Source organism: Adiantum capillus-veneris, chromosome 21 (assembly GCF_014529385.1).
Source record: "Adiantum capillus-veneris isolate H3 chromosome 21, ASM1452938v2, whole genome shotgun sequence".
Lineage (NCBI taxonomy): Eukaryota > Viridiplantae > Streptophyta > Polypodiopsida > Polypodiales > Pteridaceae > Adiantum > Adiantum capillus-veneris.
Window position 1 is genome coordinate 41,139,618 of NC_140951.1, and position 15,208 is coordinate 41,154,825.

The window sequence follows — 15,208 nt, forward strand, 5'->3', positions numbered from 1 at the left end:
ACCTTCAAATATAGAATTTAGAGGTGAACCTCAAAATTTATAGGTGGGATTACACTTAACCTAGGTTTTTTTTTAGCACATGGATATACAATGGATTTTTTTCATGTATTAATGTTTGTAGTTTAGGATGCCGCATATGTCTAGAAGGAGAAGGGTGAGGGTAAGGAAGCTCTAAGTAGTTTTCACATGAGGCAAAGGTGAGGGCTCGTGTCCTGATACAATTGTGTATCATATCTCATAGGCATGTGACATCATGCAAGTATTTGACATGAGCAAACTAAAATGGCTATTGAGGGGATTTTAAAAAAAACATTTCTGTTTGAAAATGTTTTCGTCGACATGTACAACATATTTAAATGTAGCCTCTCATAATGCACTTATGTGGCCCTTGGTTGTTGAGCAAAGATGTGCACTAGCTCCTTGGAGAAGCTATTTACTATTGAATTTCCTTCATCATAGAGCTAGCAAGTCCTCTGTAGCTCTCTTTTTCTCACACAACCAGACTCTCTCTCTCTCTCTCTCTCTCTCTCTCTCTCTCTCTCTCTCTCTCTAACATGTTGCTTAACAAGAAGCAACTTCTATTGTACGACAAACACCATAAACGTTGGAGACTTTATGACTTAGGAGAAAATCTCGAGAAAAAAGTGCAATGTCACCTATAAATTTTGAAACGTTACCTCTAAATTTCAAATTAGATGGTAAGAAAACATACAAAATATGAAGGAATTTAGTATTTAAAGTTTTTTTGGGCATTGGAGAGAGAGAGAGAGATTAATATTTATATTCTCCTTCTCCTCCTCCTCCTTCTCTCTATTTAATTGGATAGTTCTAACAACTATAAGCAACCTAGAGAAGTATCCAATTAAATAGAGAGAAGGAGGAGAAGTAGAAGGAGAATATAAATATTAATCTCTCTCTCTCTCTCTCTAACAACTATAATCAACCTCCTCCTCCTTCTCTCTGTTTAATTGGATAGTTCTCTAGGTTGCTTAAGTTGTTAGAACTATCCAATTAAACAGAGAGAAGGAGGAGGAGAATATAAATATTAATCTCTCTCTCTCTCTCTCTCTCTCTCTCTCTCTCTCTCTCTCTCTCTCTCCCCCCCCAATAGCTATAAAGCACTCCTAGATCCATTGAATAAGTGTTAGAAAATCCTACGTAACATGTGAGAACCTACCAAGCTTGGTATTAAAGGAATTTTGACTGCCTCTTGCATGTATAATTTTTTTAAGAATCCATAGAGAGATGTTGTGAATCGTTTTTTTAAAATGCAAGAGATTTGACTTTGCATCTAGCCTTGACCTTAGACTTCTGTCTATGTGCATGAAAGCCTCACATACAAATACTTTGAGAACTGCATAGTTCACCTTTTTTACCTATCCACGTCTCTTTTAGAATTTCTCCATCCAATGTCATTGAGGGTGATCGGTTTATCAAAGTAAATGAATGTATTTACTGCTTGTGAACGCTGCATCTTAACCAAAATACAACCTTCACAAACATGTTTCGCATGTGCTTCAAGAGGCGGCAAAGAAGCAATCATATCAGATTTTTGCAAATGCAGCAAATTGGCAAAAGTCACATGCCCAAAACATGCATGCCAAAGTTTTGCATTTGAAATAGCCTTTGAATCCACATCTGCATTTGCAAAATTTTGCCCACACTTGTCATACAAAATGGGCTTATAAAGCCCACAACACAAAATGCCTGATGCAACAATTTCATCACCAAAACTGAGATCATGAACTGTACATCTGTCATCCACAAATTCCACCACAAGACCAAGTCTAGTTGGCACATATACAGACTTGATCCCAGGTACATAAAGAGCCTTAACAAGTGTGAAAGAAATTCCCTTCGCAGCAGTCAGCCATCCAACTCCGTTGATCAGATAAGAGGCATCGTTGGCACAAGTGACTGTATTCCCATGAGGGACATCCTCAAGAGAGCTAAACAAGTCACGATGAGGGATAATGTGCTTTGTAGCACCACTATCAAAATACCGTTCTGCAACTACATCAGTATCACAATCTTCTTTCCCAGAAGATTCTACACTTGCTTCACTTGTAGTGGAACCAACCTCTTTCTTCTTAGCCTTTTTTGCCTTCAATTTCGAACACTGCTTGATCAAGTGATTATTAGCTTTACAGTAATGGCAACACATCTTCTTTTTGCCCTTTTCACCAGAAATCCTAGACAAAGTGTGCTGCCAAAAAAAGCATTAGGAACATGTGATTCACCACTCGCAAAAGAATCATGAGAAGTGGCTACATTGCTGTTACCATTTTTTCTTTGAGCAATAATAAAGGCATGTTCAACTGCACACTGTTTAGCCCCGTTGTTTCTTGAAAGTGACTCTTGCAACAACAATGTGCATAATGCATCAAACTTGACAACATAGGATTTCCTTGGCTCATAAGTCTCCAAGTACTAGCAAAAGTCTGGTAAGAATTTGCCAAAGCATCAAGAATAGTCAGCACAAGAGAACTGTCAGGAATGACTTCACCTGCAGAAATAAGTTGTTCATTAATATCCTTATACCAGCAAGGAAAGTTTCCATTTCATCTTCCTCATGCATAAAATTTGATTCCAACTCTTTACGCAACAGTGCAATTTTAGCCTCATTACAGCTTGCATAAAGACCATCCAAGATATCCCAAACCTGTTTTGTAGATTTAGCTGAGCGAATGTGAGGAGTAATGGTGCGCTTCACAGATAATGCAATCAATGCATGAGCCTGCGCATATCAAACATCCCAAGAGATTGCTCAGCCGTAGGCAAATATAGCTCTGGCAGGCAGAGCAACCCTGCCACCAAACCATGCAACATCCTCAATATTGCCTGTATCCTCAGAACCAGGGCGTACATCAATGCCTTGCACAACATCCCAAACTCCCTTTGACACAAGGACATGTCAAATCATGCAAGCCCACATTGGGTAATTGTCCCCATCCAATTTATCCTCAACAACAATCATCTTGAACACATTTGTGTTGTCAGCCATGGCGAGTGCCTGCACCACTTGATGTGAAACTACCCAAAAAGAGGAGAAGTGAAGCGAGACCAACACGTGCTATGTAGAACAACTCGTAGAAGACTATAAGGGACCTGTTATGCAGAAAACTATGCTAACATAAATTCTGCACAAAAGGAAAAAATTGCTTACACAATACTGTCTGTAGTGGAAATGGAGATCAAAATGAGTCTGAATCAAAATTTTGAGAAGACCTAGCTCTAAGACCTTTCCCATATTATTTGTCGACTTGTTGACACTCATCAAAGCTCACCCAAATCAAAGAAAGTGAGCAGGCATGTGCTGGTGACTATGTGCGGGAGGATGCAACCTGCTATGCTACCAATTGTTGGAAATAGGGTTGCACGAAAACACACACAACTTGGAGAAGACAAAAGAAGCTAAAGACACACGACAGTGAGTAGTATCGCTTAGTGCACAAAATGAAAGATAAGTTAGGCCTAGAGTGATGGGCATTTATACAATGCACGGGGGGAAAAGCCTTCTAGTGAGGGAAAAAATGGCCCGACGGTCCTAAGTGTGTTCACACACATCTCTACCACATATGTATGGTAACTAACGTTGTGAAAGTGCTTGGTTTTGGTCCTCATCTTTGTCAGATAATAAATACCCTAGGTGCAAGCAATCACTTAGAGCTATTGTTTAATAACATAATTGTGGGTGCCTTTGAAGTCAAACGATCAATCAAAAAAGGTTTCCCTCTAGCCCCGCTGTTGTTCACACTCGGCTCTCACCCACTAGTCACCATGCAGGAGGCAAGTGATGCAAGAGAGAGGAAGTTCAAGGGCTATCTCTCCTTAATAAAACCAAATCTTGGCAAATCTATTCGCTGATGAGTCACTACACCTCTTAAAATTCAACCTTGAGGTGACGAGGAAAGTTTTGGAGATTTTCCAAACATTTGCCAGAACCACTAGATCTAAGTGCAATGTGAAAAAGTCAAGAATGGTCTCTCTATCAGAAAACCATTCACTCGAACCCTATGAATGGTCAAGAGAGATTGTCTCAAAAGGAAAGGTCTTTTGCCACCTTGGAGCCCCGCTATGGGTGGGAGTATCTCATAAACAAAGGTTCTAGTGGGCTATGGACAAAGTTCAGAGCAAGATGCAAAGGTGGGGACATGTGCTCCTCCCATTTCACAATAGGGTGAAGGTGACCAACTCGTTTTTTATCTCGATCTGTCCTTCTTAGGCCTCTCCTCAAAATAAATGTAATTGGAAGTAATTCTTGAAATTGTGAAACGATTCCTATGGACAAACAACATGAAAGATATCATACCCTAGTAATGGGATAAATGGGAGTGCGTTGCTAGACCCAAGGAGCAAGGTGGCATGGGGATCCTTAACCTTGTATACTACATGTTGAACCCTAGGGTGCTAAATTTATAGTCTCAATCGGGAAACAAGACCAGGCATTGACCACCATACATGGGACATGGTTGACAAAGTGAAGCTAATGTCCTATGGAAGCTTCTGGAAAGAGATCAGGGCTCACGAAAAATTGTTGGCACCTCAATGGGCAAACCTAAAATTGGGAGGCTTAATGGGCGAGCTGGTATAAAAATGCACCAAAGCATTAGTAGCACTCAAATGGGGCGAGGTAGCCAAATACTTCAAAAACTCCATAACACACTGATCCCCCTAGCTCTCAAAAGTGGGAAGTGACTTATAAAGTCCGTTCTGGAGAGAAGTTGCTAGAAAAGTCAATAACAAAGGACTCATACACTTGACCCAGATGGAGGTGCATGAAATGGAAAGAAGCAAATCAATTGGCTACTCTATATAATATAAACAAAACTTAAGGACTACTAATCAAGAGAGCAGGTGAAGGTCTAAGCAATGTGCTTATGCCAATTTGTGAGGCTGAAATTGATAGGAAAGCTTGGAACTAGACTAAGCATAGACACATAACAAAGGAAATCTTTTGCAAACTTATGCTTAAAATAGATTGGTTCTCCCCACTAAATAAGCAATGGCGGAAACAGTGGCCAAAATCTTAATGGGTGCTGGTAGCAAACAACATTTGGGACCCTCAAAGTCCCCGAGCTATGAGAATCTTTCTCTGGAAGGTGCTCTGAGGGAGGGGTGATCCCCACCGTGGTAAAGATTCTAGAGGGATAGGCTCTGATAGATGGTTTGGGTGCAAAGCAGTTGGTGATCCTCTTCAGTTTTTTCAAAACTGTCAAGCTAAAAGAGGCCTTATGGGAAAATTATGTAAATGAATACGAAAGACATGGAATATCAGTTTTTTCAAGAATGACCTCATATTGGGAGGAAAGATCTGGAAAAACCAAGCCACCCTAATCTACAACGCTTCTACAATTTAAGAAAAGTTTGGAAGGCTGGGAACCACTGTGTCTTTGAAAGCAACCACTTGACAGCCAGCTTCAAAGAGATCATCCTAGAAAGCATGGAAGTGATCAATTCTAGTGGAAAACACAAGGACTTAGAAGAGTGGACGCAAGTAATCAAAGCCATCATGAATGTGGTCTCAACCAATCCACAAATCGTTATTAACTAAGCAACTCCTTGTTTTAAGGGACTATGTAGCTCTAAATCGTAATTGTACATTCGTTTTTGTGTTAATATAACACATCCACTCACAATCATGAATATGGAAAAAAAAAAAGATTTCAAACTTGCACCCATGCTAAGGAAGAGTTTCTTGTGAAGTAAATTGTATAATTGTTACATCTCAATGAAGGCAAATTTAGCACTACAATTTACGACTGGTAAGCACCCTCTTTAATACGTACTATTTGCAATCTTCTATCATATTCTCTTGGTTCCCTTTTCCTTCTCACTCTGACATTGCAAAGAAGTAACCTCCTTTCACGATACCATTATACAAAAATTTGAAAGTAATCTCTCTCTCTCTCTCTCTCTCTCTCTCTCTCTCTCTCTCTCTCTCTCTCTCTCTCTCGTAATAGGCCTTGAGTTCAAGACTCACCAGAAAAATCTTTAAGGTCTCTTCTACAATGTTAAAAATTTATCGCTCTCTCTCTCTCTCTCTCTCTCTCTCTCTCTCTCTCTCTCTCTCATGTAGTAGAATTGGGAAGTCGGATGGTCGGATGTAATTATTATGACTAGAAATTTGGGTGTTTACATTGTAACTTGGCAGTTTGATAATACATCATAATTTTGTATTACGTATGGTGAGTGAGCAATAGGTAGGCGTTTGAATGAGAAGGCTTCAAAAATCAAGGACCACCAGGCCTGCCAAATCCAGACCCGCTATTGAAACCACTAGACTTGCCACTAAAATGACCGCCTAAACCACCACTATGATCTTCCCAATTGCCCCTACTAGGGTAGCCACTACCGATTGGACCACCACCTACACCAGGGGTTTGTCCATGACACTACAACCAGTGCCATTGCCCCCTCTACCACCCAGACCTTAGTCATCCTTCAAATGGCCTTCAAAAGGAAAAAAGAGGTCACCCCTCAAATTTGAGGGATGGAAACGTGGATGCTCTAGAGATCAGCTTTTTTTTTCAAGCTCTTTAAAGAAGAGTATAGATTGTATGGAGAAAATCAAAGAAAACTTGTGAGCTGGCACCCACCGTAGAAAAGGACCTATGGAGTCCAAAAAGAATATAGATTGTATTAAGAAAATCGAAGGAAACTTGTGAACCAACACCCAACGTAGAAAACAAAAAAGAAGAGTATAGATTGTATTGAGAAAATCAAAGGAATTTTGTGGATCGGCACCCAAGGTAGAAAAGGATGTATGGACTGCAAAAATTTGGGAAGTGTTGCATCAATAACCTTCTATCATCTACGTGAGGTAGATTGGTTATCCCAATTCCCGTGAGCAACATGGTTTGAGTTCAAGACTTGTCAGATACATGTTCCAAAATCTCTTGGGATTGTTCCTATGATGTCAACAATTATCTTCTTCTTTTTAAACACCCCCCCCCCCTCCCCTCCCCTCACACACCACGCCTTGGAAGGGGTCGAGGGGTGTGTTGGGTAGGAGGAGAAGGTAGTTGCAACACATGTGTTATAAAGATGTATCAACAGGTTCGCTTTAAGCGAGGGAGAAGGAAACCTTTAGTATGGCCTTTACTTTTTAAAAACCATATCAATGGATTTTGAAAGGTGAAGCCCATTTCATGTTGTATGAATACTATCCATTTGTCTCCTTGTTTATTGAACATCTTTTACCTTTTCTTTACTCTCTCTTTGTCCTCTCACAATAACTCTGCCTTGTTTCCTTATCTATTAAAGTGCTGGTCCTCTTAAAGAAACCTTCAAATGTAACCATCTTGTAATGATCTTTTGACTAGAGAGGAAGCACATATTGCCATGCAATAAAATGAATCCAGTTAAAACACAATGGAGTAAGGGTGGCACTTAGAGCATGGTCATGTGATTTCATAGTCTTTAGTCAAGATAAATGAGGCAACTAGGCCTCCCATGCATTAAAGGAAGATAGCTGAACCTAGGCCATGGTCACATGAGCGTGCAATTGTGCACGATTATAGGTGCGTGGCAGTCAAACATGCCTCTGAAGCCAGTGTTACTTTCATGGCTGGTAGAGAGAGAGAAATCTATAGAGAGAAGACTTTTTGTTCTTGCATTTACTAAGTTACAACCCGCTGCTTGTGCAACTATGACAAAATCGGCATAGATTTTGGCATAGTTGCACCAAGAAATGCATAGTTCTATGATACCCTTGGATGCAAATTGCATGACCATGAGGAAGGCACAATTATACAAAAAGTAACAGATAACTATGCATTGAGTGACCATTGCCTTATCTTTTTCATTCTCATTGGTTTGAGTGTGCTCCTTGTTGAGAGCTGCATGAAGCCTGCCCAAGGAAGGAGTATGGTAATTTTTTTTGCTAATATTAAAATGATGATGAGTTTTTTATGTGAGTTGTTTCCTCTACTCAAAACATGATTAGTTTTGTATGAGTTAAATGCTGTCTTGTTTTATCAAAAAAATTATGTTGAGATTTTTGTTTGTTTTGGGCTTGTATCTTTGCAAAATCAGTCATATTTGCAAAGTTTATGAGTTTTCTTTTGTTCAATATTGTGCACCCACTCATTGCACAATTCGTTTTATTACTTCATTTCACATGGACTCTCGGGAAGGTTGTTTTGAACTTTCACTAACAGTTATGCTCTTTAATTTCTCATCAGGCCCCTCGCACGTGCGCGTGCGCGTGTGTGTGTGTGTGTGTGTGAGAGAGAGAGAGAGAGAGAGAGAGAGAGAGAGAGAGAGTATTCGCTTTACACACTAATTTTGCACTTGTGTACATTTTTTTAATGTCTTTTAACTCTAAAGATACACTTTTAGGTAATGTAAATGGGAGGCCATTTTAATTTCTAATTAAGTTGTTTTAAAAGAACTTTTTTTTTGCCATCCATATTTTAAAGCATAACAAAAAGAATCACATAACCATGCTTAGATTGAACCATGGAGCCACAACCATACATAAAAATCCTAAGGTCGCCAATATCATCAGTCCATGGGGACGGGCTCAATAAGAAAAGAGATACATCACTCACCAAAGCAGACAATGAGACCAAGCAAACCATCGAAAAACACAAAGGACCAAGTGATGCACCATGAAAGCCACCACCTTGGATGGTTTTTGCTATCCATCTTTTAGGGAATGTCAAGCCGGGATGCATCACGATACGCTCTTCCCTTCATTTGCAGTGGACACTCACCAAAGCTCCACTTGGTTGTAGGGCAACTAGAACTTAGGCTATGGTCATGCGAGGCTTAGTTTCGCTGATTAGCTCTGACACCGCTGCAACTTTTGACCGGCTTCGTAACGGAACTATGCCTAAAAAGGCATAGTTACAAAACTATGCTCGATCGCCTCGGTCATTCTCTTTCCTACTTGCGCCGTGCTCTCCCTCTCTCTACCTGCTGCTCTAGGTCTCGGCTCTGAGCTTTTGTCAAAAGGTCGCCAGGCTTACAGATAACTAAGCCGCGTGTGACCACGCCCTTAGAAGTGACCAAAACTTCAAGCATTCAATGGGGCTACGCAAAGATACAGCTTTATGAATCGAGTTGAATTAATGGTCCTTTTGAGATGTATATAGTGTTCACTGTGGTTGTTCATGTGCTCCTATATAAGTAAGAGCATGACAGCCAAGGCGAGTCCCCTCGCATCCTGCAGCCTCAGAGATCAATGGTAAAATGTGCTTCCTACGCGCAACGCAAGGGGAAGAGGCCAAGGTCTCCATGGATTCTCTCACACAGCTCGTAGACGTGCTCGCAGAGAATCCCCACCTTGCCAAGGAGAGGCTTGGCTGGATACATGACCAGGTCTCCTTCCATGGCGATGATTACCACCATCTCACCATCACCACCTCCCAGCTCCAGGGTGTGCTGGCCATTGCACGATTCCTCTCTCGTTGCCAAGATTTACAGTGTGGCAGTGACCTCCTTGATGTGCTTCTTAGCTTCCTCAGCGCCGTCCCGTCTCTCTCAAGGCTCTCAGCCTTCCCAGAATGGTTCACCTTCGAAGCTGCTACTGTTTTTTTCACTGAATTGGGTAGCTATCTTGTGAAAATTGTAGAGCTGGGCCTCACCAATAACACTGCCATTAGTGCTGCTGTTTGCAGTGCAATAAAAATTCTAGTTTTGCAGGAAAGCAGAGCACAAATTACGGAGGCCGGCAGGGCTCTTTTGACAGCTTTGTCACATGGTTGTCCGAGACTAAATGGTTCTGACGTTGATCAGGTTGGCAGGTGCTTGCTTGAACATTATATATTTGAAACTAAATCCAAACCGCCTCCTCAATCGCCAGATGTTCTGATCAATGGATCTAAGGAGGGTTCATTGAAGAAATTTTCAGTTACATATGGAGAAAAAGCGGCATACGAGATGAGTTCTGACATTTCTAATGAAGACAATGTGATCGATCTTGCAAAAAAAATAGAAGATTCGTCCGTAGATGATGAGTGTCGTAGTTCAACTTCATCTTCAGCACCTTTAACAGCAAAAATGGCTTCCCCTTCTAAATCTGATGAAGAAGGGCAAGTGTGGCTGCCGTCTGTTGCTGTCAATGGTAGTGTGGCTGATGGGCATGGTGCTGGAAATTCCAGAAAAACGCATGTGTCAAATGAGGGAGCAGTTTTATGCCCGGCTGCTTTTCATGAAGAATTTTTTTTTGAATTGCAAAAGCAAGGAATAGCATTTCGCCTTTTTGCGAAGGTGCTTGACATGGCAGAGTCGGGCATTGTAAGCGAAGAGCATGTCATGCTGCAATTGAGGACTGCTGCAAGCACACAGCTAAAGACTCTTCCTCTCATTCTCAAAGTAGGCCTTGTTTTTCTAAAGTCAATGTGAAGTAAGGGTATTATGTTTCCCCATTAGTTTTGATATGCATTTCTGCAAATGAAAATTTATGCTCTTGGTTTTTGCCATCACAGCACAAAAAGTGTGACCTGCTGTCTGATGGGAATGCGATGTTGAAGATTAACATGAAATTCCAAGTTTGCCAAGCAGCATCCTCTGTCTACACAAGGTGCTTTCAGCTTCTAAAACCAGAAAGCAAGGGGCACAAGAACAGATTACGAGAAACGCTTGGTTGTCTGATGGATGCAGCAAATGGTTGTGCGATGTCATCATGTCGCAGGCTGAGGGTTTGTGAGGACTTGTTTAGTTGCTTGCTTCTGAATGTGGCAAGCATTTCTTCCTTCTGTCGAGGCCAGGATTGGACAACCTTGTTTTCGTGGTTAAAAAACTTGGTGATGGCTACATGTGCGCAGGTGATTTTTCTTCAGTACTTTGGTGCTGAATATAGAGTGAAATGGTGGAAGTTTGTAAGGAAAAGGTCATTCTAGTCTTTCACAGGTTGATCCTTGGAGTAATAGTCCATGTCTGCAATCACTTGTGGAAGCAAGTTGCCGAATAGTAGAATCGGGCTGGGCCACAGACCGTGCAGCAATCGAATCATTTCTTCTTTCTCTGAGTGGAAGTGTTCGCGAATCCAATGAGCTGGTATTTACATCTTGCCTTCCATATCATAGTTCATGAGCCTTTCTTTGAATTTGTGAAGTCCCCTTGATTGTTTTGAGAATTTTTGTATAGACCATTCTAAAGGATAGAGTTGTGTGTAGCAATGTAGGACAGAGGGCATGCAAAGGGGGATAATTTCAGATATTGAAAGTTCAGTACTCATAGGATGCAACATTAGTGTTTGTTAAGCAATGTCAAACTGGAAGCAGGACTGAATGTTCGTTGGAGTCAAGTTTTGATCACATTTTGTTGTGATATTTGTAAAGCCATAAGTACATAGCTGTTTGTTGTGTGAAGGAAGAGAAAGAGAGGCAAGTGGTGGCAACAATGCAGCTCAATGTTATTCGGTATTTAGCAGAGTTGGTTGTTCTCATCGGCAAACCGGATGTTGCAGAGATGATAAGTCCTCTTCTTATTGAGAATCTTGAGGAAGGAGTTGCCTCTGCACCAAGCCGCCTGCGATTAAAGGTTCAGAAAAGTCTACTTACAACACTTCTGATATGTCAGTTTTCACAAGTTACCTTATTCTGTTATTCTGTCTAAGCAGCTTCTGGATGCAGTTGCATGCATAGCAACTGTAGGATCTGAAAAATCGTACAGAGAGACAGTTATTTTACTGACAAGAAGCTACTTAGACAAACTTTCTACTGTGGGATCAACTCAAAGTAGGACATTAGCACCGGAGGCAACAACTGAAAGAGTAGAGGTACACATCAAGTTAGGATGCTTAGAAGTGAGGAAGTTTACTGTGATTACAGACTATGTGATATTTTACGGTGCTTTACAGACTCTCCCTGGTGCATTTCTTACCATTGCCTCTAATCTTTCTCAAGTCAATTTACGGGCAGACTATCGTTTACGGTTGCTTCAGCTTTGCTCCGATGTTGGGCTCGCTGCAGAATCAAAAAGTGGCAAGTAAGAAGTCCTTAAACTGGGCAGGCTTCACAACTCTAGTTCGTTTGTCTAAATTATGCAAAACAGTTGATGGAGAGAGATTGAGCAGGTGACAATGTGCAAGCATGGTTTCTGCTGTCTGCAGGAGTGGTGCTGATTTATTAGGCCCTCTTCTTCCAGCTGTTGCTGAGATCTGCTCAAATTTTGATTTTTCGGAGAATGTTTCTCCTTTCCTCCTAAAGCTTTTCAGAAACTTGTGGTTTTACATTGCTTTATTTGGTTTGGCGCCTCCAATTCAGGATGTACATTTGGCTCACAAGGGTACATCTTCCACATTGCCCAGCATAGGAAGCACAAGTGCTGTTGCTTTGCAAGCAGTTGCAGGACCATATTTGTGGAATTTCCAGTGGTCTGCTGCAGTGATCCAAATCACACAAGGAACACCCCCACTTGTGAGTCAAAAGTCAAGCATGACTCAAAACTGTTATGTCATTATAATTTTCATGGTGCTGAAACTTGTAAACATTTAATAGGTTGCAAGCTCATTGAAATGGGTTGAAGATGAATTGGAGCTAAATGAGCTTCACAATCCTGGAAGCAAAAGAGGAAGTGGTAATGAGAAGGCTGCATCATCGCAGAGAGCTGCTCTCTATGCAGCATTGAAAGATCATGTTGACACAAGTTCTTTGAGCACAATTTCAGGTATAAGGTGTACCTTCTCATCAGTTGGAAGCTTGATTTATTGACATCATTTTTTCTTCATTTTTTATTTAACAAGATGAAAGGCTCATGTTGCATTCTAAAACAAGTGGCCATCACTATCGAGCCAACGATGGCACAGCATGCGCACGCGCTCACACACACACACACACACAGAGAAAATGAAATGAAATGAAATGTTATATTAATGTCTTCAAGAGGCCAAAATGACCTATGAGACCATAAGTTACAATTGGTGAATCTGATACAGTGTCTTGAGTACAAAAAGTACAAAGAACTAAAAAACTGAAACTGAGACGAAATAGGTGGGGAGGGGTGATGGGGTGAGGGCTGATTAAATGGGTTAGCTGAAGATGGGTCAAATGAGATACAAATCATCAGATGAGATCCCTCATCGGTCGCTGTCGAATCTCATCAATATCCTCCATGGTCACTGGTCGTCTCGCATAGCTAGGATGGCCTGGATCCTCTACTGCCACCTCCGTAGATGATGTGAGGCCCCCCGTGGTCGTGGGCGCCTGGATCTGCCTAGCTCAATGGCTTGATCGATCCGCGTACCTTTGGTGTGTGTGGGATCTGAGATGTGCTGTGATGGTTGCTCCTCTGGCTGTCCCCTGGCTGGTGTAAAGAAGTTTGTGATCTGTCTCTGAGATTGGCTCTCCCGTGATGTCCTCAACAAGCTCTCTCTATGTTTGTGCAGCTTTTGTCACAAGACGGGTACCACGTGCCAATAGAAAAGAAGAGACTGAACAGACTTTTAACACTTCAATAACAATTGAACTGAAAGAGAGACCACACGCAACACGGAGTGGCGGAATTCCACCCCAGAGAGTATTGGCCCCAAACCTTGGCGCCCCTTTCGGTATTTCTTTATACTGCATCAACGCAGTACAAGCCGGTACTCCAGACTCTGCACCTTCTCCAGGAAGCATGCCAGAGAATGAGCCCTAGCCTCATATTTAAAGGCCTAGGCCCCAAAAGCAGCTTTACATGAAAACCTTCAAACTCAAAAGCTTCTGGTCCAAAAGCAATGCCAAAAAGCTGTCAGCGTAAATCACGGAATTCCGTACAACTGCCACTCCCACGTCATCGTGTTAGCAGAAATTCCAGAGAGTCCGTACAGCTGCCACATCATCAGCTTTTGCGTTGGTCCTGCTTTATTTTTAATTCCTTTATGTCACTGGGGCCCCATCAGACGGGGTCCCCATCTGTTGGTAGGACTTCTTCTTATGTTACTTGTTCTTCTTAGGGTTTAGGCCCCTCGGCCGGCATCTGTAAGTTGGCTCCACTTCTTCAAGGCTTTGACACGTCAGCAGTTTGTGACAGCTCTAGTAGAAACAGTCCAAGACATCTCTAATCTTCATATCTCATGACTCTAGAAAATGGTCTAAGACCCTCTCGGAACAGATAGTGGAAGCGGTCTCGTATCTCATAGTATACCGGGCAAGGACGTGTAGTGCAGCTGTCTCTGGCTCTAGGCGACATAAATGACATATCCTAGCCTTTGCTGGTACCCCTCAAAACTATCCAGTCTCACTCTGAAGCTGATGTGAGGATGTGCGTATCTGCCCAATAGCACATCATATATCCATGTATGCATGCCTAGTCACAAAACCGTTCTCTGTGAGTTGGAGAAGATGCTCTCTTTAGAAAGCCATCTTCGTGCCCAACTCCTGCGCCGGCTGCATCCATGTGCTCCCGATATCTAGTTGAATCCTGACGTATGAGTTTGGTGATCTCTGTTCATGTGAGAGATAGGGAGGGTGCATCCAAGGAGTACTAGAACGGAGGCAATCTATCCATGCTGAAACCATGTGATTGAAACCATGATGTCATTTACCCATACCAACATGCTGTGTCACCCTGCAGTCCAAGGCTAGCCGAGAGTATCTGTCTATGGGGTTCCATACACCGTGTATAAAGGATACTGATCTAGTCAATGCCTCGACCACGAGGGGTGGGGCGGCTAGCTCGGCTCGGATAATCTTGTGTGGCATTGAGGCCTTAGCTCGAATCATTCGGGAAATCATAAGAGACCAAAGGCCTCTCCATACATCTCCATCCATCCGTGTTGCCAGATCTGCCATGGTGGTCTACTGAGGGGCCCCATATCTGAACTCCATAAAGCATAGCTGAAGCCACTAGAGTGTCAAAAAGCCAAAGCTTTGTTTGCGGTTCTTGAAACTGAATCTGCGAACACATCCTCTCCAATCCTCCCAAGGCGGAATAAGCTTTTGTTAGTCTAGTCTTTGCTGCTCTCGTCAATGAAAACACCCATCCACTGAAGACTACCCCAAGATAAGTGTATGCATTTGTATACTCCACTGTCTCCTAGCGATACGTAAATGTGGGCAATGACCTCCTAACCCACTGTGATGTGGTGTTGAACACCATAACCTTGGTTTTCCTAGTGATCCCTGCCCGCGACCACTGGTGGCGCTTGTTTGCAGAAATTCCATAAACCTAGGATTCTGCACCAACCGAGAAAACACATTCACAGCAGCAACCAACTATGTCTTGAACGCATCCTCGTCTAGGGTCCCTTCTTGTTACACTTGAGAAAAACTTG

The 15,208-nt window shown here is 42.1% G+C and overlaps 1 protein-coding gene across 2 annotated transcripts in view; it reads left to right on the top strand.

Annotated features, from left to right (window-relative positions):
• Positions 1-9,093: 9,093 nt before the first annotated feature.
• Positions 9,094-15,208, top strand: part of LOC147430839 (Phosphatidylinositol 3- and 4-kinase family protein) — a 71,854-nt gene continuing 65,739 nt past the window's right edge. The window contains exons 1-8 of one of the 2 annotated variants that reach the window (XM_086493379.1): positions 9,094-10,323; positions 10,437-10,775; positions 10,861-11,007; positions 11,323-11,493; positions 11,573-11,731; positions 11,813-11,940; positions 12,065-12,371; positions 12,453-12,621. In XM_086493379.1, the coding sequence (XP_086349505.1) occupies positions 9,199-10,323; positions 10,437-10,775; positions 10,861-11,007; positions 11,323-11,493; positions 11,573-11,731; positions 11,813-11,940; positions 12,065-12,371; positions 12,453-12,621 (2,545 nt within the window). In that variant the 5' untranslated portion in view covers positions 9,094-9,198. The remainder of the gene's footprint in view (positions 10,324-10,436; positions 10,776-10,860; positions 11,008-11,322; positions 11,494-11,572; positions 11,732-11,812; positions 11,941-12,064; positions 12,372-12,452; positions 12,622-15,208) is intronic. The other variant, XM_086493380.1, reaches the window with a different exon arrangement.